The sequence below is a fragment of the Eurypyga helias genome, unplaced genomic scaffold (assembly GCF_000690775.1).
Source record: "Eurypyga helias isolate BGI_N326 unplaced genomic scaffold, ASM69077v1 scaffold18168, whole genome shotgun sequence".
Classification (NCBI taxonomy): Eukaryota; Metazoa; Chordata; class Aves; order Eurypygiformes; family Eurypygidae; genus Eurypyga; species Eurypyga helias.
Genome location: NW_010265141.1, coordinates 16,042 through 38,161, shown reverse-complemented (window position 1 = coordinate 38,161; position 22,120 = coordinate 16,042). Strand labels below are relative to the sequence as shown.

General features: G+C 45.8%; 2 protein-coding genes across 2 annotated transcripts; both read left to right on the top strand.

Moving 5' to 3' along the window:
- The first annotated feature begins 4,720 nt into the window (after positions 1–4,720).
- On the top strand, positions 4,721–10,816 carry MGP (matrix Gla protein). The gene is made up of 5 exons (XM_010156627.1): positions 4,721–4,785; positions 7,418–7,560; positions 8,324–8,359; positions 9,516–9,591; positions 10,438–10,816. The coding sequence occupies exons 2-5, from the start codon at positions 7,500–7,502 to the stop codon at positions 10,574–10,576; spliced, it is 312 nt and encodes a 103-aa protein (XP_010154929.1). The 5' UTR covers positions 4,721–4,785; positions 7,418–7,499; the 3' UTR covers positions 10,577–10,816.
- Positions 10,817–13,566: 2,750 nt separating this feature from the next.
- On the top strand, positions 13,567–19,240 carry BGLAP (bone gamma-carboxyglutamate (gla) protein). The gene is made up of 4 exons (XM_010156626.1): positions 13,567–13,633; positions 15,443–15,478; positions 17,473–17,542; positions 19,111–19,240. The coding sequence occupies exons 1-4, from the start codon at positions 13,567–13,569 to the stop codon at positions 19,238–19,240; spliced, it is 303 nt and encodes a 100-aa protein (XP_010154928.1).
- Positions 19,241–22,120: the final 2,880 nt, after the last annotated feature.

Genomic DNA, 22,120 nt, shown 5'->3' with positions numbered 1-22,120 from the left:
ATATGGTGAAGTGAGGGGTGTGGGTGTGGAAAAGGAAAAGCGCTTTCTGCTCCCCTTTCCCGTAAGAGTGCAACCCAGAAGCACACTCTGGTTTTATAGTCAGAGTTCAAACTTTTCACTTGCTCAGTTTTTCATAGGATACTTGAAGTCCAAGGAATTCTAGTTACATATATGGATTATTTAATCCCTACACAGAAGCCTCTGCCAATTTTTTCAATATCCACATAATATTAACATTATCCTCTCCCTTCCTTCCTTCCCAGACATCAAAAGAATTAGGCTGATCAGTGTATGTGGACATGTGTGGGTGGGTGGGGGTGAAGCCAAAGGAAGCGGTAGTTAGCTCTTAGCCCTGAATGCTTCGGTTGCTTTATTCAGTGAATTAAATAACCTTGGTCTGGCTTCTGTGAAATTTTAGTCTACTGTGCTCATGAACTTCCCGTTAGCAGTAATCTTTTTGCATTGTTTCAGCCAAACACAGCTGTTCTGGGAAGTCCTGGCCAAGCGGAGAGAGTGAGTCTTGAAGGTAACTCGGTGATATCCCATGGAGAGTGCCGAGCATTGGAGTCAAAAGCTTGATCCAGGCTCACTTTCTGCAGCAAGCAGAAATGGAGAGCAATGAGTTCCCGCTGAACTGTACTGCTGACCCCAAATGCTCCTGTATTTATACACAGACTGAATTTTTTCCAGGACACTGGGCTTCATTTTGAAGTCTGATGGATTACACAGGATAACTTTGAGGATCTCAGCTCCATAGACTCTGACTGTGAGGTTGTGTCTGGCCACTAATCTCTGAATTATGGTAGTTTAAAGATTTTCCAACAACAGAATACAGTGGCTAACCCCTCCAGCCCCCTCCAATCTGCAAACCAACTAATCAGCCAAACAAACCCCACATCTTACCAATTAGAGACCCCTCCTTATGGCAGTGAGTAATGCAGAGACAGCCCCACGTTCCGTAGGACACCTCAGGTGGAAGAAGAATTATCCTCTCACCCTCTGGATTTGGTCAGGGAGGCAGAATCTGGGCTTTATCATGGTGTTTACTTTCAGTCCTGCTCTTCGGCACTGGGATACTGAGAAACCAGTTGTCCCAGCGCCCAGAGTGACACTCCTCAGGTTGAACATGCAGGTGTGTTCCACATCCATGGGCAGGAGAAAGTCACTGAAAGCCATTGCATAGGATGGAAAGGGAAGTTTCTAAAATGTACCCTGGCCCAAAACGTAGGAGGAAGCATGAAAGAAAATGTCTGTGAGCTGACATGGGCACCTTCCTCCCTGCCAGGAGACTGACACTATCTCTAAGGTAACACTTACACTCCTAAGACTATACACAGGTGCACTTTGTTAGAGTCAGTTCAAATTAGAACCAATTCATATTTTTGCACTAGAAACTTTTATTTTTGCACAAATGCAGGGGGAAAAATCCTTCCCAGGGGAAAGGTGGAAACACATGTCAAAGGTATGTGCTTAAATATTTTTTTTTGAAAACCCCCCACTTATTTGTTATGAAATTACTCTTTTGTCTCCTCCCCACCATTGAAATGAAATGAATAATTTCTGTTATTTGAAAAAAAAAAGTTTCACTGCTGTGAAACTAGATTTCTCCTGTTTATGTGCTCCTCTTTTCTTTTAATCTTTGAAACTTTTCAAATCTGGTTTTGCAATGTTTAAACATGTCCTTTTCCCAGATTGAACTAGCTTTTGAACTAGTTTTAGGGTTAATTTGGATAGCTGAGTTTGCTGCCAGAGCTAACACACATTCAGATATGTATATCAAGTTCCTTAAACGTCTGAAATGTGTTCTGTTTATTTTTATTTCACAGTCTTTTGACTAGCTCCTGTGTCTAAAAAACATCTCCCCTTCTAAGGCTTAGTGTCAGTATGCTAGTTTTCAGCACGATTTATTCCATGAGGTTGTTGACTTTAATTATATTGTGGATACTCGGGCACTGTTACTTAGTGGCTCAATTATACTTGCTTCTTGGATCAGTTCCTAGGTATTACTTAGGACTAAATGAAAAAGTAAAAATAAAGTCTTGTTTTCTCATGTGCTGTAGAACTAGTTGTTCCAAAAAGCACTTGTTTATCATGTTGAGAAATTGCTTCCCAAGCCATAGACCATGTGGTGGTTGACTAACTTACATCCTGAAACACAGGAGCAAGCTTGGAAAGGGCTGTCCAGATCGATGAGTCCAGTTACTTGATAGTCTGGGTAACCTGGGTTTGGAAACCCTGCTCTGTTGTAGAGCTGATAGGGTTTATTCCCTTTCTGCAATGCTCAGTCACTCTGCTGAAACCTTCCTGGCATGAGTTGGGCACTCGGTGAGGTACACATGGATATGGTTTATGGCCCTAAAGACACAAAACGTGGAAATCGGACTTCTAATCATGAGAGCTGTGGGCTCTGAAACAGCCCCTGGAGAAGTACTGGAGACAAAAACTAATTCCTAGTCCATTGTCCTGATGGAAAATCCATGTGGACAACACAGGAAAAGAGAGGCTTGGTGACTCCTACAGGTTATGGTGAACAGTTCTGTCATGTTGGGGGTGACTGAAAATCACTTTACCTTGTTAGTCATCATCTACACCATTTCCTACAGGAATTCTTCCATGAACATGGGTGATGTGGGCCATATAGAGGACTCCTGCTGAGGTCTCACTGGTATCTTATCCAGTGGCACTAACAGGTGCCCGTCTCTGCTGGCACATTGTCAGTAGACATCTCAGAATTAGTATTCTGTGACTATCTTTATGATTGGTGGTTCATAATTGTTCCTTTTGTTCGCTGTTTACTTCTGGTTTACGAGCTGTTAATTTACAGGATACCTACTGCTAATCTCCATGGAAGACCTTGCCTTTGCTCTACTATATATTACCCTGTTTCTGTTAGTCCAGCTTTCAAGGTCATCCTTTTCCTCCTGTTTGAACTCCCAGGCCTTGTTTCCACTGATCTTGCTTTCTTGCCTTGTGTTATCAACAAACTCCCTCAACAAGTACTCCCTTTTAAAACCAGTCATTAATGGAAGCATTCAGTAAAACTAGTCCCAAGAGAAATTCAATTAGTAATTTCTCAACATTTCTCCTTTCCACTGCTCAAGCTTCTGCCTCGCCTCACAATTTTGGTTTTATTGCCCACTTTCTCCAACTTAACTGAAAACTTGCCAGATGGCACTGGGACCAAAGCTTTTCCAATATTTAGGCAGATGAGGATGACCAGATCTTCTGCATCCTGATTTCTTTCAGGGTTTAGCATGTCACAGGGCTGAATATTCAGCTGTCCCTGAAGGGTGGCAGATGATGGCAAGAAACATCCTCCTCTTTGCACTGCTTTTCAAAGCTGGCTCATGACTGTATGCCCTATACCTTCAGGAGAGCTCCAGGTTGCTGTTCTCAGGTTCTGAGGTCCAAGAGGTCCTTGCTTGTACAGGGACACAAGTAACACGGCACCTTGTTGCCACAGGTAGGTCTGAACTTTGCCCAAACTCATCGAGCACTGTAGGAGCTAAAGATCCCACCCTTGGACAGAAGTCCCTCATGGTTCTTTGGAACGAGGCAAAAGTACATAGATCAAAACCACATGTGTTAGCTGTAAGGTGATAAGGTGTCCTAAAGAAGTGCAGCAAACCCCACCTCTGTCCCAATCATTTGGTGTTTCTTTAACTCCACAGCTATGCTGTCATTTCCATTTTGCAATCAAGGCCTTAAGTCAGGCCACGCTTGATCTCATCCTGGACCAGACAACCACACTCAGCAGCAGTTTCGTTAGTGAATAGTTGTGATGGATTTTCTTCCTTAAGCTCCTGAGCCACTGATTCTGCAGCTGGTCATCCCCTCCATCTCATCTCTGCTGAGCTCAGTCCCTCAGGCTGTGCCTACCCCAGCTGAAGGACTGGACCTGCCAGCACCCGCGCTGCGCGTGAACCAGGTGTGGGTCTCTGCCGAGCGAGGGAGCGCTGCCGTGGGTTGCTACTTGCACAGCTTCAGCATTCCAGCATGGTGCATGTGTGCTGTTGGCTCAGGTGCAGGCAGGGCCAGAAGCCCCACAGCCTGGTCCAGAAAGCACATGTCCTGGGTTGTCTGATGTGTTGTCCAGCACTGCGGTGAGTCTGATGTGAGCAGCGAGGGTGCGTGTCAGGGGTTTGGGTTTGTGTAAACCAGCTTTTTGCCTCATAGAGTTTAACACTTCTTGAGGTTCCAGAGCTGCCTCCAGAAGTAGACACCTTTGTTATGTGAGTTTTCAGTCTGACATCAGCTTGCCATCAGGAGGGGAAATCAGACAGTTGCAAAAGGAGCATGAAAGGAAGTGGGAGAAGGCTCCTGGCCTCCAGCTCCCAGTGGAAGAACAAGTCCCCCGGCCAAAAGCAAAGTTCTAGTTAGAGCACAGCTGGGGAAGGAGTGGATGGAAGGAGGAGGGGGTCTTGCTGCAGAGAGGGAGACTGGAGCTTGTCCTCAGACCTCTGCTCACTCACTGCTCCTGGGCACAGAAAGGAAGCCTGGATGTGGCTGTGCCCCCACTAGCCCCTGGTGTCTGCTCTGGCTCTCTCCCCTCCCTTTTGGCTCAGCTCCTTGAGGTTGCTGGTTTCCTGGCTGTGGGCAGAAGGTGTTTTTGACCAAGAAGGTGGTAGCCTGGGGGTGGATCAAGAGTGGGAGACAGAGGAGGGGAGGAGTCATTGATCAATGCTAATAAATAAAAGGCCCCTCTTCTTCAGTCCAGGGGCCAGGACGCCGGGAGAGCTGCCCTCTCAGACAAGAGCCGCAGGCTGGCGGGGAAGCGACAGCTTAGTGAGTATGCAGGGACCGCCTTGCTTTTCCTGGACGGCTGCTCATTATTAATGCCTTGCTGGTGCTTCACAGCTGCAAAATGTTAGGAGTGGTTGCTATGGTGTGCCTAACACTGTGATTCTCTACTACAGCGGAGACAGGTCAGAGGGCTACTTTTCTGATCCCCCTTTATCTGGGGAATTGTGGGGGTTACCTCCTGCATTTGCAGGCAATTCATCTTAGTTCCTCTTTCTGTGTTTCTAACCTGTAGATGCTGCTAGAAAGCAGAGGGATTGGGCTCGCTGTGCTACATGGTGTGTTATCTCTGGGGCAGCCCATGCTGGAGAGGGGAGATGTGTGCTGGAGAAGTATGGAGTGCAGGGGGAGTAGAAGGGAGATGTACTTTTGCAAAGCAAAGTGTTCCCCAGAGGAGATATTTTGGTATAGGGCTGTGTAGCTGGCATGTTCATTCATCTCTTGGAAAATGCATCGCCTCTGTGGTGAAAAATGAAACACTTGAGTTAAAGTGGTGTTTGTGGCTCTTCTCCTGCGGTTGATGGCAGGAGATGCTCCAGGCATTCTGTGGAGTCCTCTGAAATGAGACCAGATTCTTTCAGGAAGCAGGGTGATCTGCCCTGAGTGAAGACAGATAAATGAAGAGGGTTTGGCTGGGAAACGTGTTAGGGTTTCCCACTGTGCAGCCTCACTTTCATTCCAAAGTAGTCCCAGCATCTTCCTCTCTGTACCCCACTACTTTTCTGCTGGGCTTTCTCCTCCACCCTCTCCCTGAAACCCCCCTTTTGTGGCAGCTCCTATGAGCTCCCATATTTTACAAGACATTCAGGAAACCTATAAAATCCACATTCAACACTAACTCCAAAACTGTGGGCTCTGAGGAATGCAAACAATCCCAAAGCAGAGAATTCCTTTAAAGAGACTGCAGTGGCAGGGCACAGATGGAGAGCAGAAGAGTCTCAGTTCTTCTCTGACCTTGTGTCTGTAGCAGGCTTCTGGCTTTTGCTTCAGCACAACCTTGTTTTCCTCCTCATCTCAGGCTGAGCACTGCATGGGCAGGACATGGATGGTGTGGGGGGAATTGTCTGAGCTGCTCTCTGCATGGTGTGGGATAACGGGAAAGAAAACCAACTCTGTCTCTTTGGTCTGTAGCTGAAGGGCCTGCTCAGTTTCTCTCCCAGAGACCACAGGTTTCAGGCAACGGCCATAGGTTTAGCATTGAAAGGGTAAGTTGTAAAGCCCAGAGTATTCTTGGGTTTCACTCCCCACTGAGGAAGTTTTAGGCTCTGGCGAGCTGTTTCTGTAGTTCTTGGCTGTGTCACCTTCAGTGTAGCTCCTCAGACCATCCTCTGCAGGTGACAGCAGTGACAACACCACACCGGCTTGGGAGGAACAGTGCACTCTGTCAGTGAGAAATCCTGATGCCTGCATGTGCACATGGACAACACAGTCGGTCACTACAGCTTGGATCAAGGAAAACAATGGTTACTGTACCCTAGGTTCATCCTCAGGCAGTGTGCATGGTCCCAGCCCCACCACTGCCATGGGGGAGGGCTGGCAGTCTCTGGGTACCCACCTTCCCTCCATGTCTTGCCTCTCACTAACTACTCTCCTTTGCTTTTCACCCAGCAGGGAAGGTCATCTCTAACTCCTTTCTTCTTTCACTCCTCACTACTGTACCACTCAGCTGAAAACAGGAACACTCCATCTTTTGTCCATCACTGCTCTCTACAACTTTGGTCTCAGGCAAGCTCTTTGAGTGCTAGAAGGTGGGGTAATGATCCTGGAGATTAATGGCCTGAGAGATTTATCCCAGTTGAAAAGCCTTTTATTGACATCTGACCTTGGTGCCCAGTGGGGCAAGGACTGCTAGTGCTGGTCTAGAGAGGCAGCAGTCCTGAGATATATGGTTACCTCTGCCTTCACCAAGATGATGTCCCTTGGACTGGGAGCAGTGTAGGGTCAGGACCACAGTGAGGACCCGCAGAGATAAAAGTTCTGGGTGCTGCTGCCATTGCAATGCAAAAATCATCAAACCTCCAGCAGAAGGGATTCCTCTAGGTTGCTGCTCGTCACTCCTGGAGTAGTAAAATGGAAGAGGGGAAGGGGCAGTGGGGTTGGAGCCCTGCTCTGATGACTGGCAGGCTGAGACTGCATCAGGGACCAGCTGGAGGGAAGGGGGCTGAGTGGGGACAGAGTGTTGGAAGCCTCATTCTCCATGTGTCTATCAGCAAAGCTGACAGAGTGGTTGTATCCAGACAGAGAATGGCAAGGGCAAAGAGGACAGATCAGAGGAAAAATTAGAAAGGCAAACATTTACATTTGGGATCAGCGCAGACCTCTCCCTCTGTGCCCCCGGCAACCCCTGAAATTCCTTCCACTTGTGCAGGCCAGCTTTTCTGATCATGAAGTGCTAGTGACATGCTTGCCTATGAATTATGGCCCCCAGCCCTGAACTGGCAGAGGAAGAGGGCATGCCCCCTCCTTCCCAAAACCTGACTCAACCTGCTAATAGAGGATGTTTTGTAATGGCTTCATAAAGAGTGTGTACCAGCCAGCTGTCACCTTCCCCAGGCTCTTTCATGGCCCTCCTCCTGCCTCTGTTTTCATAATAAACATTCCACTGGTAATTTTGCAGGCAGCCCAGGATCTCCAGCTGCCCTCAGTAGGAAGAGAGCAAGACACAGCGAGAGAGACAGATTCCTCCCTGCACTGGCACAATGCGCACTCTCATCGTCCTTACCCTCCTGGCTGTCTTGGTGATGGCTGCTACTTGCTACGGTAGGTGACCTTTTTTTACTGGTAGAGTGATAACTCCAAACCTGCAGACATCTTTGGGTCTGTTCAAATGTTTTTTATTCAACTTCATGTCTTTCTCCTTAACTTGCTTGCTTTTCTGCCCTCGTGTCAGACCATCCTAGCCCTGCTCCAGAGCTGTCAGCTTCAGTCATTGTAATTCGTGGTGCAGGGTGCTTCAATCCCTTCCTCTCTGTTCCAGCTCACCTTGCAGGCAGCTCTTCTTTCTGCCCTCTGTTATCTGCCCTACAGTAAGAGTTCTTTTTGTTAATTCTTCCTTGTTAATGGGGAGATTTCCCTTTCTCCTTTTGTAGTATCAGCCCCCTTTTCCTGTCAGGCACACAGTTCCACACTGCAGGAGTTAAGATGCTGTTTCCTGCAAGTCAAGCACATCTCACTGTTCTAATCCATTCCCTAAGCACACATGCAGGCTTTGAAGGTATCGTATCCACTGTAGTGTCAGAAACGTGAAGGTGAGGAATTGTGCTTGAGAATCACACTAGAAGACCAAGCACAAGCCTCGAAGTCCTGGTGAAGACAACAGGTTGGTCTGTTCTAAACTCCTGAACACCCTGAACTCATAAATGCTAGGTCATGCTACGGATCCCTTTCTCTTCCTTTTAAACAGGTGACTTAAAACCTGTTTTTTCTGTTTTCTATGTGCATGTTCTATTGATCTGTGGTTTGTGAAAGACTCTGAATCCCATCAATACAGTGTCTTACCACATTTTACTCTTTCTTTCCCCAGAGTCCCATGAGAGCATGGAATCCCATGAGTATCTCAGTAAGAGACTGCTTTACTCTTTTCTTGAATTTGAATTGTGCTACAGACATTTCCAAGACCATTTCCTTGCAGGCAGGACCACTCAGCTCAGGGAAATTGAATTTACTGGGAGATGGAGTTGCAGGATGAAAAGGAAGGGAGTTTAAAAAAGGCTTCACATGTTTGGGCACAGGTTTATACCAGTTGGTTTTGTAAAGAATATAATGAGAATTGGAAAACAAAGAATCATGAACTTAGATCGCTGCTGCAGGCACCTAAAACAGGTTAAGTGACCCTAGAAAATGACATTGCTCAAAAAGCTCAGTAATGAGCAGAGAAGGAGGTGCTGCAGAAGCTAGTGACATGATTTGTACTTCCCCACGGACAGGGAGAGCCTTACTCCCAGCACTTTGGAAGAAGCAGGTGGGATGTGTGGACAGAAGGGGTCCTTGGTCTGGAAGAGAGAGTTAGTGTCACAGGAAAAGCATAAAAGGGTGGATAATCTCACCGTGGAGCAAGCAATAACCTGAAGAGGTTAGAGAACAGATGGTTTGAAACCAAAAAGAAGTTAGACAATCTGGGAGAGGGACTTCATGAAACAACTGGTCAGAAGCGCAGACACATGTGGGAGCCAATGCCAAAAACATCCACAGACTCCTGAACTCTCCAATAGGACTGTGATGGTTCTCAGAAAGGACAGAAGGAACCTTCAGGAACCCTAGTCCAAAACTGCCACACAGACTGCTCGGTGACTGCTCAACCTTGGAGGCAGATAGTCTCGCTCAGGCCCTTTCTGATTTTACCTATAATTTCATGATTCTGTTAATTCTACAGAGCATGCCCAGACCTCCCACGGTCTGTGCAGCTTGGCACCTACCTCTTGGCCAACCTCCACTCCCTCAGAGGGGCTGCGGCAGCAAAATCCCAGTACTTTTACCCCGGTAACAGCAAAGCTAGAGCAGCATGTGCACTTCCATACAGGCTACACAACCCACAGGGAGCGCCTGTGCATGAACCAGAGGGTTGATCATCAGGGAATATTAAATGATCCTGGGTTTCATTCTCCCTGGGAGGGCAGATGACGAGGCTGTTATAAATGTGGAAGCTAGGTTTTGTTGAAATCTGGCCTTGAAAATGTGTCTGTCTGTCTACTCTGAATAACCCCTTTCCTTCTCAGATCCCTTCCTCAACAGGCGAAGGGCCAATGACTTCATACAAGCTGACACGAGACTAGAAGCCATCTCTCGGGAGAGGTAGGTTATGGCCTCGGGGCACTGGGAATGGGAGTGGGGAGAGGTCTCTCCTCGCCAGGCACAGGCTGGTACCAGGGAAGGGAGCCATGGTGACTTCTGAGAAACCTAAGCCCCTCTCACCGTGTCAGGTGCCTGTGAATTCCCCACCCCTGGGAGAAGCCAGAACTCACACAGCAGAGAGTGAGTCCTTGCACCTGAGGGTGTCATGTGTTGGGAAGGTTCTGCTTAACTTGTCTGAAGGGAACACCAACATGAGGAGAGGGAAACAGTGTGAGATGGCCAGAAAGGTAGCTCAGTTTGAGATCTGTGCTAGTCCTCAGCTCTCATGCAGGATTTGCATGACCGTTCTAAATCACAGGGCCATCTGGGGGCCTCCTTGCCTCATCTATGAAAAGCAGATATTGGCAGTTTTATGCCTTATGCAGGTCTTGTGAAAATAAAGGCTGAATCACAGAAATCATCTCCTAGTGAGGCATCAAGGCAAACCTTCGCAGTAGCAGGTGGCCCCTTTCAGGATGTTTGTTCCATGGGTGGCCTTGGGGAAGAGCAGAAGAACTGAAGACAGCAGGCTGGGGGGGGCTGCGGAGAGAGGACTCAGGCTGAGACAGGAGCCATCCCTCTGTCCCTACCACCCTACTTAGCCCTGAAATAAAAGGTTTCCTGGGGAGGAAAAGTGCTCCTGTTGTAGCCACATCGCTCCCCTGGGTGTGGTGAACATGGAAACTAGTATGCTAACATCTTGGCAGCTGGATGATGGAATCTGGTGGGGGATTGTGGGACAGGGAAGGGCTGCAGACAGATATTTAAGATGACAGCACTTACCACTCATCTCTTCTACTTTTTCAGGATCAGGGAGCGTAATAAGGCGCCCCATGAACGTCAGAGGGAGATGTGTGAGGACTACTACCCTTGCGAACTGTACGCTTTCCGCCATGGCTATCCTGCTGCTTACAGGCACTACTTTGGGAGGAGGAGGACTAAGTAAAGGATGTCCTGTCCCCACCCTGGTGCCTGGAGCCCAGGGTATCCTCCCAAAAAAATGCAATGGCTCTGAAACATATTCAGTTGCTTGTGTCCCTGTATGTTATCCTGCCTGCTGCTTCTATCCCATGTAGCCATGGATTCCTACACTGTGTTAATGAGCGCTGAGCTGATGTAGCAGAGATCAGAGAAAGTTCAGGAAGTGGGTGTTTACTCCACAATAAATTTCTGGTTTGATACTATCTTCTCATGAGTCACAGTATTTTGCGGGGGTGTGTGGGCAATTTTCCATGAAAAAGCTGACTTTGTTTATCATAGAATCTGGTGTGGGTTACAGAAAAGAAAGTCACTACCTTGCAATCACAGGAGTTTGAAAGGATCTACAGTGGTTTTGTTCTAGGGTCTGCAAACAGCTTCTTTCAGAGGTCACTGGCAAAATTCTGTTCCAAGTCTTAAGACATCTTAAATTGGTGTGGTGTTCAGAAAGCAGAAATGCAGTTTTTGAAAATGAAGTTTATAGTGTCTTTTATCAGCTGGGGAAACAAAATTCAGAAGGTGCCTGTTTAATCTCAAAAACAGTTAGGGCAAGTGTTAGTGACAGAAAAAGCCTGTAAATTGCATCTTGTCTATCCATCTACCCTTAGGTCCTGATGTAGGGTGCTCCTGTAGAAAGTAGCGTGCGACGAAGACCTTAATCATATTTCCTTTTGGAATCCCCTTTCATGCCCTTAATTCCACTTGGAATGATTCTGGTAGTGCTAGAAAGCTGCAGAAACCAAAGGTGAAGAGGGGCTCCAGGTGGTATATAAAAAAATAAAAGAAACTCAGTGTTGGGGGTTAAGCCCAACCCTTCAGTTATAGCAAGTTTATTTTACTGTTCATAACTCATTCAAAATCAAGATGTGGCCTGAGCCCATGCACAGGTTGCTGAGGAGTGAGCGTGACTGCTGTCGGGTTGTCACCAGCACCAGAGCATCTCACAGAGCCTGTCCCCAGGCCAGAAAGTACCAGTGATGACTTGCCCAGGATTTCAATACTGCTCGGGGCTGGTCAGCAGCCACAGCAGCTCAGAGACCCCTCAGTGTGGTTTGTGTAAGACACATAACATCTTCTATCTTAGCACAGCTGGTTGTGGTATTCACATCTCTAGGATTCCATGGGCACCCACACATTGTAGAAGTGGGAAATACTCCTGGCATGCTCTCAAAGGCTATGGGGTATAAAGTAGCAAATTGTTGACTATTCTGTGAGGTCTAGAGCCAAATCTACCTGCCACATTAGAAACATGCATCTTTCTGTGAAATATGCTTCAAGGCTTTGCTAGCTTTGAAGATGAACTTCTGGAAAGAAATGTGATTTATTTATTGAAAACACCTCTCATGGGAAACTCCACCCTGGGAGTTGCTGAAGTTTTGTCCAAAGGAAAAAGTGTGTGATAAATGATTTTAAGGGAGAAAAGCCATGCAGATTAGGTATATTTGCACCCACACTTGTTTTGCATGTTCCCAAGTAGCTGAATGTTATGATCATGAACCAAAGCAACACCTTCATACCTTAAAGTCAACAAATCTGCAATGTTTGGGTTTGACTTAACACTGTGACACTACCAAGATGGAAGCACAGGGCGAGTGCTGTATGAGTCTGGGCCCAGAAATATCTGGCAATTCCAAACTTTGGTTGACCAGTATAAATAATGAATAATACCCGAGATTTCTGTGGGATTTCATTAGGGTAAGCAATAACTAAACATGTTGCAGAGACTGCATGCTGGTTAGAAAGCTTGGGAAAAGTTAGGAAAAGAAGTAAAGCTGTTTGGATTACTAGAATTGTATATTTATATTCTTTCAAGTTTTCTTTGGAAGCACTAACTTTCCTAGAATACTTTTAGATATTTATCTTTAAACTGTTGCTGTTTAAGATACTTTTGCTGGAAGTAGTTAATATATATGTTCAGCCTTTCCTGGACTGTAGAAGAGTTAAAGTTTTTTTTTTTTTTTAAATCCTGAAATTTCTCTAAACTAAAATCCTAAAATCCAGTGTTTCTAGGGATTGGCACAATCTCTAATGGTTCTGACTGCCCTTGGGAGATTTTTAGGTATTAATTCTGTAACCCTTGAGTGTCTCTCCTGTATGTGTGGCCAAGAAGGACTAGATATGAGGTGGAGGAAAATGTGAGCCATGTGCTGTGTTTGGGACGTGGTTTTGGAACTTGGCTGGTGGGCCTGGGGACTATGGGGCTGTTGATAGATAGGTTGAAGAAGAGGCCATGCAGGGCTCTTGACATACCAAGCAACTCAAGTCCTGAAAACACTTTTGGAGTTTCAAGGTTTATTTGATATTTAGAAAAGTGAAACTAAACTAATAGCCTCCATACCAGGAAGATTTCCATGGAGAAAAAAGAAACACCTTCCCCCAAACTATAAAAGAATCTAACAGTATAAAAATCTAAGCTCTCTGAAGGGGTTTGGTGAAACAGTCTGAAGTGAAAATCTACTGTGTGTTTGCAAACTGTTTCATTGGTTTCTTTACCTCCAGAGGAATGGTTCAGGGTGGGGTGGGGAAAAAGGGTCACCATTGTGTTTAGTCTCATTTGATTATCCACAGGACAGAGCTTCATCACACAAAAGGAACTGCACTGCTTCAGGGTGTGCTGGTCTCTCCCCTGGCTTTCCAGAAAGAAACTGAATTACTTTCATGTGTATAATAAAAACTGGTGGGTTTTTATCCAGTTGTTTTTCTTCAAACCCTCAGATAAAATCTTCTGGAAATGCGACGAGTCCTGAGATTGATGTCCAAAGGGCTGCCAGGACCCGATATCTCCTGGCCCAAAGGACAGGCTTTGTTTTGGAGCTCAGACACGGAACACAAGCCAGAGCCCCAGGCTCTCCAGGCAATCACAGGATATAAACTGCTGCCTGGATGCAAGCTCCGGAGAACCTCAGTAACCTCCAGGAAAGCTCTGAGGTTAGGGAGACCAGGGCAGCCAAAGAAGACATGAGGAGGCTGCTGGCACCGCTGATGGTGACTCTGGCCCTGGCAGTGCTCTGCTGCTGTGAGAAAGGTAAGGGGACGTGTTCCCGGGAGTGCTGCTCAACCCTGCAGCTTGTCGACAGCCTCCCGTCATCTGGGAGAGACGCACAGCTTCGGGGGGAGGAGGTGCACAGCCAGCCATTGCACAACTTCAGAACTCTGTCCTAGAGACAGCTGTGGACGGGAGAGGGCTTGGGGATACAGAACCTCATCTCCTGCTGGGGACTTTCTTCCACTGGTCAGTTGCAGTGTTGAATTGCAGCAGAGAACTGGAACATTTTAATATGTTTAAGCATTAAAGCAGTTTAGCATTTAGGTGAACTGGCAAAGATATGTTGGCTCTCACTTTTGAGTAACAGGGTTGAGCTGTGAGCAGACTTGTCGACCACAGGGAAAGGGATTTGTGCCTGCCAGCCCTGGAGAGCTGTAGGATCACAGAGATAAGCATCCAGTCAAGCCTTCACCTGCAGGGAAATGTGGGATGTGGAGAACATCTGGAGGAAAAAAGCCTGCTATTGGTGACTAAAAAAAGGGAGTTGACCCACTGAAATAAGAGCACATCACATTTGAAGATGATTTAGTGATAGTGACTTCATGATGAAGACATGGTAACGTATTGGCAGCTCTACAGTTGAAGAGAGAGGGGAGGGGGAAAAATCAGAAAGACAAGAGTTTTCCCTTTACAGCAAGAAAAGGGAAGCTGAGCAGGAGAGAGCACTGTCTTTTCCTGTATTATCATTCAGAGTTAAATTTTGTTCAGTCCTTGGCATTAGGTATGTCATGATTCAATACTGGCAAATATATTTTGTTTGACCAGTGTTTTCCTTCTGTCAGTCTCTTTCTCACTTTTTCACTCTTGAGTATGCATCTACTTTTTCTTTTTCAGTCATTATTATGTTCCAGAATGCTTAATGGACTTGGAGTAACTTCTAATTTTTTTATTTTTTTTATTTTTTTTCAATCCAAAGAATGTATACATTGTTTAAGAATAGAACTATACACAACCCTTTTCACACAAAGCTTTTGTTTAAGCACAGTTGGGTTTTTTTTTTTTTGGTCTCTAGAGTCCTCTTTCTGCCATAAACACACTTATGCAAATACCTGTTGACTTGGGTAGAAAACAGCTGAAAAAGATGTGGGGAAATAGAGGAAGAAAAAAATGGTGAAGTAGGGCAGTGTGGAAGACCCAAGACTAGGAGACCTTCCGTTTCTCTTAGAGGATGCTTCCCTTGGGTGTTTGCAGGGAGCATTAAGGATTAGGATTAGGACTGGACACAGAAATACAGTGTGTAAATTCCTCTTTGGAGGGCTGCTGAGCCAGGTACCTTAACTCTGAGACAGAGAGCTGTGGGGACAGTGTTGTTCCTAATTTTTGTCGTTGGTTCTCTTCCCTATCAATGGCTTGTAATTTCTCCCTAGCGTTAAGGAAACTTCTCTTTCCAAAGATAGAGGAGATACTCAGCTATTTTCAGGTTCTGACCAAATCTGAGGTTTTGCTGAAATGGTTCCTTAGCTCTAGCTGTCCCTGCTCTTAGCAAGCGTGGGGAGGGAGGAGGAAGGTCTTCCTCCAGCTTCCACAGTGGTTATATGTTTATTGTGCCATTTAATCTGGCTCAGAGGAAGCAGAAATTTAACAAATCCAGGCATAATGGGTGAATTTTGCTGTGGCAAAGTCTATCTCTAAATGGTGGGTGCTAATAAAACCCTTTTTGGGAGGAACAGACCTTTTGGGAAAATGGGGGGAGCTGGACCCAGCTAGTAGGCAGAGGGATTCAGTTACAGAATGGAGCAGAGGAGAAGGACTCATAAGCAAACTTCTTTCTTTCTGTCTGTCTTCCAGATCCCAAAGACCCCTCTGGATCTCCCAGCACTCCCAGTGAGTATACCATTGTGAACAATGATCAGCTCCATTCTTCTGCATCCACTTCCCTTCTTCCCCTGGATAGGTTCAAGGGATGAACAAGAACCATGCTGAGTCCCTTGAGATGCTCCCTTTCTGCTCCCTCAGCAGCTCAGTGTCTGAGGGGCAGACACATCTGCAGCAAAGAGAGGGGCTGCCTTTCACAGCCATGGGGGCAGGAGACACGAGGGCGGTCAGCATCCCTGCACCAGCAGCCTAGCATCGTTCCAGGGGTGCTAGGGCCATAGCCTGCATCTCCACGACCCTTGAGAAGCCTCCAGGCAAGACATGAGTCCTGCAGGTTGTTAGCAGCGGGATGCATCTCCCCTCTGTGAAATAGGTTGATGCAGGTGGAGCAACATGGCTGGTCTCCCCTGGCCTCAAAGGCCTATCCAAAGAGGTTGCTGTGTCCCCAGACTGTTAAGAGAGCAGAACCTGCCCCAGGGCCTCCAGGCACTGTTTTTTTTGAATTAGCTGAGCAGCCAGTCTGGTGTACAGGATCACAGAGCAGAAAGGTTTGGAGCTACACTGTGACATCCCTGCCAAATCCCACAAGCTGGAAAGCCTGAAAACAAGCACCTGTCTTAGCTACTGCTGGGACCTGCATCCCCTCCTCTGTCAGGTCACCTGGGCCATGGGGATTTGCACACCTTGAGATGTCCACAGCTTTTGCAGCAAGCTGATCCTGGCAGAAAGCTCTCTGGAAAATCTCCCTTGTTCTTCCCTGTCTCTCTTTTCTCACACCTTAAAGGATACAGTACTGCTGGGGATCATGAAAGCTGGTATTTCTCCAGTGAGCCAATACAAACACAGACTGGGAAAGAGAAAAAGATGCAAAAGTGTTTGGAGAAAGGTGGTGATTTCTGACAGCTCATTAGTTGGCAGTTTCTGTGTTGTCAGTATTTTGATCCAGACTAAACTCCAGCTTGCTTGAGAGGGGGCACCTGCCAAACCAAAACATGATCAAACACCCCACAATGATGAGGAAAGGGCACAAACCCGACTGTCTGCCCACAGGCAGAGGTCCTAGGAACTTCTGTCCCCCAGTGACAGCAAAGGTTTGCCAGTTTCTCCGCAGAAACCTGTACTGGTGTGCAGCTGCCTGTGTTGCTGGTCTGCTACCATCCATGCACACCTCTGCTGGTGCGGATCCATCCCATGGGGAGAGGCTGGGCTGGGCTGTGCTGAGCTCTGGCTGGAAGTGGGGGGTAAAGTGGCTCTACCTGATCTTTGTGGAGTGCTCCACAGCACGCTGCTGTTTGCGCAGCCACAAATCCAATGGGGCAAATAAGCAACTGCAGTGACATGGTGTGTTAGTGGAGACCTGGGGCCAATGCTGTCATGGCACAAAGACCTTTCATGTTCCCCACTTCCTGAACACCAGGATCTCTGCACCTCCTGGGTGTATATCACCCTGGGTGATGTTTACTGTCATTATTTTATGCCCTTCACCTTTCATGGAGCTCTGCACACGTAAGCATTGGTATTTCCTTGTGCCATCTGTTGCTGATGGCTCATTAGAGGCATTTTTAAGGCCTGGTGTCTGGTATCCCACATCACACTCAGAGTCAAAATATAGAAAGGAAGCTAAGACACTGAAGTTAAGCAGTCTAGGGAGAGAAGGTGCCATTCCCTTTATTTTCTCCTTATTCATATTTTATGCTGTCATGACTTTGCCTTCTGAGCATTGGCTGTGGACCCAGATCATGTTGTGTGATAAGGGAATTGAGTTTATGACAGTTTATGGCCCTTGGTCCATGTAGATGTGCAGGTTGGAGTGAGGAAGGAGCCCAGCTGTTGGGCTTTGAGTGGACAGTGGAGTGGGGAGAGATGAACAAGCAATTAGGATGGCTCGTGGAAGTCATCTGCTTGGGAAGAGAGTATACTGTTCATTTTCAGGGGTTAGACTGGTGTCTGTTTTTCACAGAACATGGCCCTGCATCTCTAAGCTCTGTTTTCTCTCTTGGTAGGCATCAAGATCAAAAAGGAAGTTGCCAATGCCTTTGTGAAGAGGCAGAAGAGATTCAGCATGTCTGAATGGTAACAACTCACGAGTCAGGCTGAGAGCTGGACTCTGGACCTGTTCTGAAGAGTGGGTGGGAAGGCAACAGGACTTGACCAGGCATTAATTTGTTGCACGTCTATGTTATTGCCTTCATGTGTTGAAGCAAAAAGGCTGTAGGAGACACTTATTGATAGAGAATGTTTTTTTTTTACATAAATATCCTTTTGAGAGCTCATAGCTGGACTCTGACATTCCTCCCAGGCAGGAAGACAGTACTAGCTGTCTGGGCTAGCCATGGGGACAGCAGGATACAAGTTAGAATCCGCTCTAACCTGCAGGGTCATCAAAGCTGGTTTCCAGGATAATGAGCATCACAGAGCCTTGGCCATTGCCTCTGGCCCCCTACAAAGGAAGCACAGCTCTGTTGCAGGGATGAAGCTAGATCAGAATAGCATTCTGAAGCTGTAGACCCTGCATAGGTTTGTGCAGAAATCCTAGGCACAAAGATTTAGAGAAGTCCTAGATATAAACATTTGAGGTCATGCAAGAATGTTCTTCACAAATTTCCTGGGAGAGGTTGTTAAGCCACTTATTCATGTAGGCCTGTGCAAAAAAAGAACCTTTTTTCAATCTGTCTTTGGACTGGAAGGACAATGTTGTTTTTAGATAATAGAAGATTGGGACGCTCCATCTGTAGAGGAGAGGATTAGAATAGCAGAGGAACTAGCTGATGTTGAAACCTGCAGTGATTAAAACCAAGATGAAAATCAGTAGCATTAACTGTGTTGTCTGTACTGACTACCTCCTCATAGGCAGGACATCGTGAAAGTAGATTCTGCTATAAGCATTAATCAGGAAGGACTAAGCTAATCAAGACATCTCAGCATATTATTTGATAATGAGGTAAAGTTAGTCTGGAAATATGGATGCAAAAAAGGTGCTGCAGGGTATTTCCAATACAGAAATCAAGTAACAATTCATGAGGTACTGGTAAGAATCCTGTAGCAGTGTCTGTAGTCTTCAGGAAAGATTGACCAAACCTAGAAGAAGAGTTCAGAAGGGCATCCAGAGTGTACAGCTGAGACTAAAAGATTTGGGCTTGCTTAGCCTGGCAAAACCAAAAACTGAGTGGGGATAGTATTGCTGTCAACAACAGAAGTGAGGATGATGAGAAGAAACAGCTTAAGCTAAAGGAAAACAGCAGCTAGCGGGAAAGTGAGCAGAAACTGGGTGCAAATACAGGTAAGCAGGAAACAATAAAATAAATATATAATAAAATAAAGAATAATAACAGCAACAACAAAAAGATTCCTAGGTAGGTGGGAAATGGGATGGGGGACAAAAAAGATCCTTGCTGCTTCTGTGGTGTACTTTGCCGATAAAACCTCAAGATCAATTGCTTTATGTTGGGTTCAATTCCAGCTTTTCATACTATTAATCAAGTAGTCCATCCCCGTGTCAGTAGATGTTTAACTCACCATGAGAAGTCGCCTGTTGGAGCACTCTGAGGAATCACTCTTCTCGTGTCAGTGTCCGGGGTGTGAAACCTCTCCAACTGCATCAATGGAACCTGCAGAACTGCATCTCTTTCTGTCTCCTCCAGGTACTCCCAGTATTACAAAAGTCCGATGGAGCAGATGCGTGAGCATTGTGAAAACTACCCACCCTGTGACTATCTCTCTGAGCAAATAGGATTTCCCATGGCCTACAACCATTTCTTCAGGAGATACTGAAGATGGGATGGTCACTTCATGTTGCTTGGGACCACTCTGAAACCCACAGGAGAAAGAAGATTGTGGGAAGAAGAGAAGAAAAACAGCTCGACTGTGGCCTTCTTCAGTAGTCACCCTAACAAGCTAGAACAACAAGGCAGTAATTATCCCACGTGTTGAGCTTTCATTAGCTTTCTTCCTTTCATCAGAAATGTTTCTCTTCAGTCACCTTTTGTGGTATTTTGGGCTTCACCAGAAATGATTGAGAAGACTCTGTCTTACCTCCTTTTATTTGAATCCCCATGATGCAGTAGGCGAAAAAAACCCTGTTGTTTCTCTCACAAAAATCAATGTAGGCCTTAGAAACATAACAAGATCTTTTGTCCTCTTCTACAAAATACAGGAAGATTATAGGAGAATATCATAACATATGTATATATGACGGATCTGATCCTGGGACACTTATCAGGAAGAAAGTGGAGCAGCTGCCTCCTGGTATAAGGACTGGGAAATTTCACTATCTTCAGGTGGAATAATTACTGTATATATGTGCCAGTGTAGGATCATTCTGTAAGTATACAAGTCTGGAAATACTATCACATAGCCAGAAATCCAGTTGCGGTACATTCTTCTGATTATTTTGTCACAAAATTTGCCTGTGTGTCAGTAACAGATAAATCCCCAAAGGTGTGTTTGAGGGGTGCTTTCAGATGAGCCCTTCCATTTGTATGGTGCATTCCGTGACTGTCTGTAAAACGTAACTTGGAAATCTCTAGTTGTTTTCAGTACAATTGGTTTCTGGTGAAACTGAATATACCCAAGCAGAACAAAAAAGAATCTGTTCCTTTCTGATGCTTTAGCATTTATGCTTGAAATAAAAAACTCAAAAAAAGCAGGCAAACAAACAAACAAAAAGCAATAAACTTTATGAAATAAACAAAAGGAAAATCAGTTCAAGGATGGATTGAAGCTGGGTCAGCATTTAGTTTATTCAAGACAGCTTGCGTCTCTCTGACATACATATACATACAAAATACATATGTGTGTATTTATATACATAGCCTCTTTCTTCTGCACTACTTCATTCTGTCTCCTGTATGAATATTATACCTTAGCAACTTTCTGCACAGTCTCCCTTGATGTGCTCTGTTAGCTTTCCTTTCCTGAGAAGAAGGCAGATCCCATCTCCAAGGTCAGGGACTGCTGAGCCTCAGGAGACTGAGAAAGACTGAATCTCTCTGGTGCAGCCATCCAGAGCTGCTGGTTGCAATAAATATGGCTTACGTAAAGCAGGTTGGTGTGCTGCTACTCTCTGTTCCTCCGTGCAACCTTTATCTGCAGTTAAAGAGATGCCTGGAAGGGAAAGCCTGCTCCCATGTACCCTGAGGAGCAGGTCCAGGTGCATCCCCCGCTGTGCCCCAGCGTGGATCAGAAGTGACTGCACTGAAATTCAGGTCATGATCTCAGTACACTGACAGTGAGGGAGAGGAGAGCCAGGCTTTTCCTGATTCACCGTCTACTGAGTTCAGCATTTCTCTGAAAGACCTTGCCCTGAAGTAAGGACAGGGGATAAGTCCACAGGGATGGCTGCTAGTGTGAGCATCTCTTGTTTGGCCGGTTGCCATGACTTGCTCCAGCTATGCGGACCTTGGCCAAGGAGAAGACAGTGAGTACCTCTGCTTGTCTTGGTCAAACACCTGGGACTGGCTTCCCTGTTGGCATGAACTGATGGGGGTGCACTGCTCACAGCAAGACTCCCCTCTGAATGCCAGTTGGTAAAAATGAGCAAAGTGCTCACTGTGAGCAGTGAAAATTTTGCTGGGAAAAGTACTAGAGAGATTAGTGAAATCCTAATATCTGTTGTACTAAGAAGTTAGGGGTTTTGCTGTTGTATGGTTTTATTTGCTAAAAACGAAAATCAAACTTCCTGTCTATATTTGCATATTTATATTAGTTTTGCACTTTTTTCTCCCTTTCAGTAAATATGTTTTCTGGGAAGTTGCACACAAAGGCCTTGATCATGTCATTTGCTCTTTATATGAGCAAAAACATCTCGATGCAGATCTTTATATGAGCTGAAGTCATTATGGCCTTTGGGGATCTGAGTGGGCAAATCAGATTACAGATTCACTGCTGGACTGGGAGAGCTCGATTTTCACCTGATCAATGCAGATTGAAGTACCATTATAAATTCTCTGCTGCCATCTTATGGACATTATATTTATCGCCACGCGATAAATGGGCAATTTATCTCCATGCAATAGTACATTACGTTGCTTTAGAAGCGTTTGAAAATACAAATTCAGTGGGATTTCTTCCTCAGTCACTTCATACTGCAACATACACTTAGAGGCCAGAAGGGAAAATAGGGCGTTAATCTGCAACTGGATTATACACAGCTGAATTGACATGCTAATGGAGCTGTTTATCCTGATTGTCAGGTTCCTGCTGGAGCCTCACAGCTTAGCTCCTTTTTATCTCTACAAGAATGGAAGAGGAGATGCCTCTGAATAAATTCACAACCTCTTCTCTGGAGTCACTTTTAGCAGTCGAAATACAGCCCAAGATGATAGAGCAATTCCAAGAAGGAGAAGTAGATAGGCTGCATTTATGACTTTGCATCATCCGTCAGGTCATTGTCTCAAATCACCAGTGGCTGCAGATACTGTCAGCAGCACCAGCTGATGTGGTGTTATAGATCACTTTGAAAGGAACCCAGTATGAGACCTTATGTCAGCTCACCCTATCTCAGCAATATTTAGCAGCTGCTTTCTGTCCACAGAATCTAAGCAGCTGCATAAATGTCTCTTTTCCCAGGGAATCACACAATGATTGCAAATGCCCTCCTTACCCAGGCTATCACTGACAGGCAATGGGAAATGGATTTTACTTCTCTGAAGT

What these genes read in the sequence shown, in the direction of transcription:
- BGLAP (XM_010156626.1), top strand. Translation starts at nt 13,567, where the DNA reads ATGAGGAGGCTGCTGGCACCGCTGATGGTGACTCTGGCCCTGGCAGTG. An exon ending in TGGATCTCCCAGCACTCCCA is followed by an intron (nt 15,479 to 17,472) that starts GTGAGTATACCA and finishes CTCTCTTGGTAG; the next exon opens with GCATCAAGATCAAAAAGGAA. An exon ending in AGATTCAGCATGTCTGAATG is followed by an intron (nt 17,543 to 19,110) that starts GTAACAACTCAC and finishes TGTCTCCTCCAG; the next exon opens with GTACTCCCAGTATTACAAAA.
- MGP (XM_010156627.1), top strand. Translation starts at nt 7,500, where the DNA reads ATGCGCACTCTCATCGTCCTTACCCTCCTGGCTGTCTTGGTGATGGCT. An exon ending in GATGGCTGCTACTTGCTACG is followed by an intron (nt 7,561 to 8,323) that starts GTAGGTGACCTT and finishes TTCTTTCCCCAG; the next exon opens with AGTCCCATGAGAGCATGGAA. An exon ending in GGAATCCCATGAGTATCTCA is followed by an intron (nt 8,360 to 9,515) that starts GTAAGAGACTGC and finishes TTTCCTTCTCAG; the next exon opens with ATCCCTTCCTCAACAGGCGA.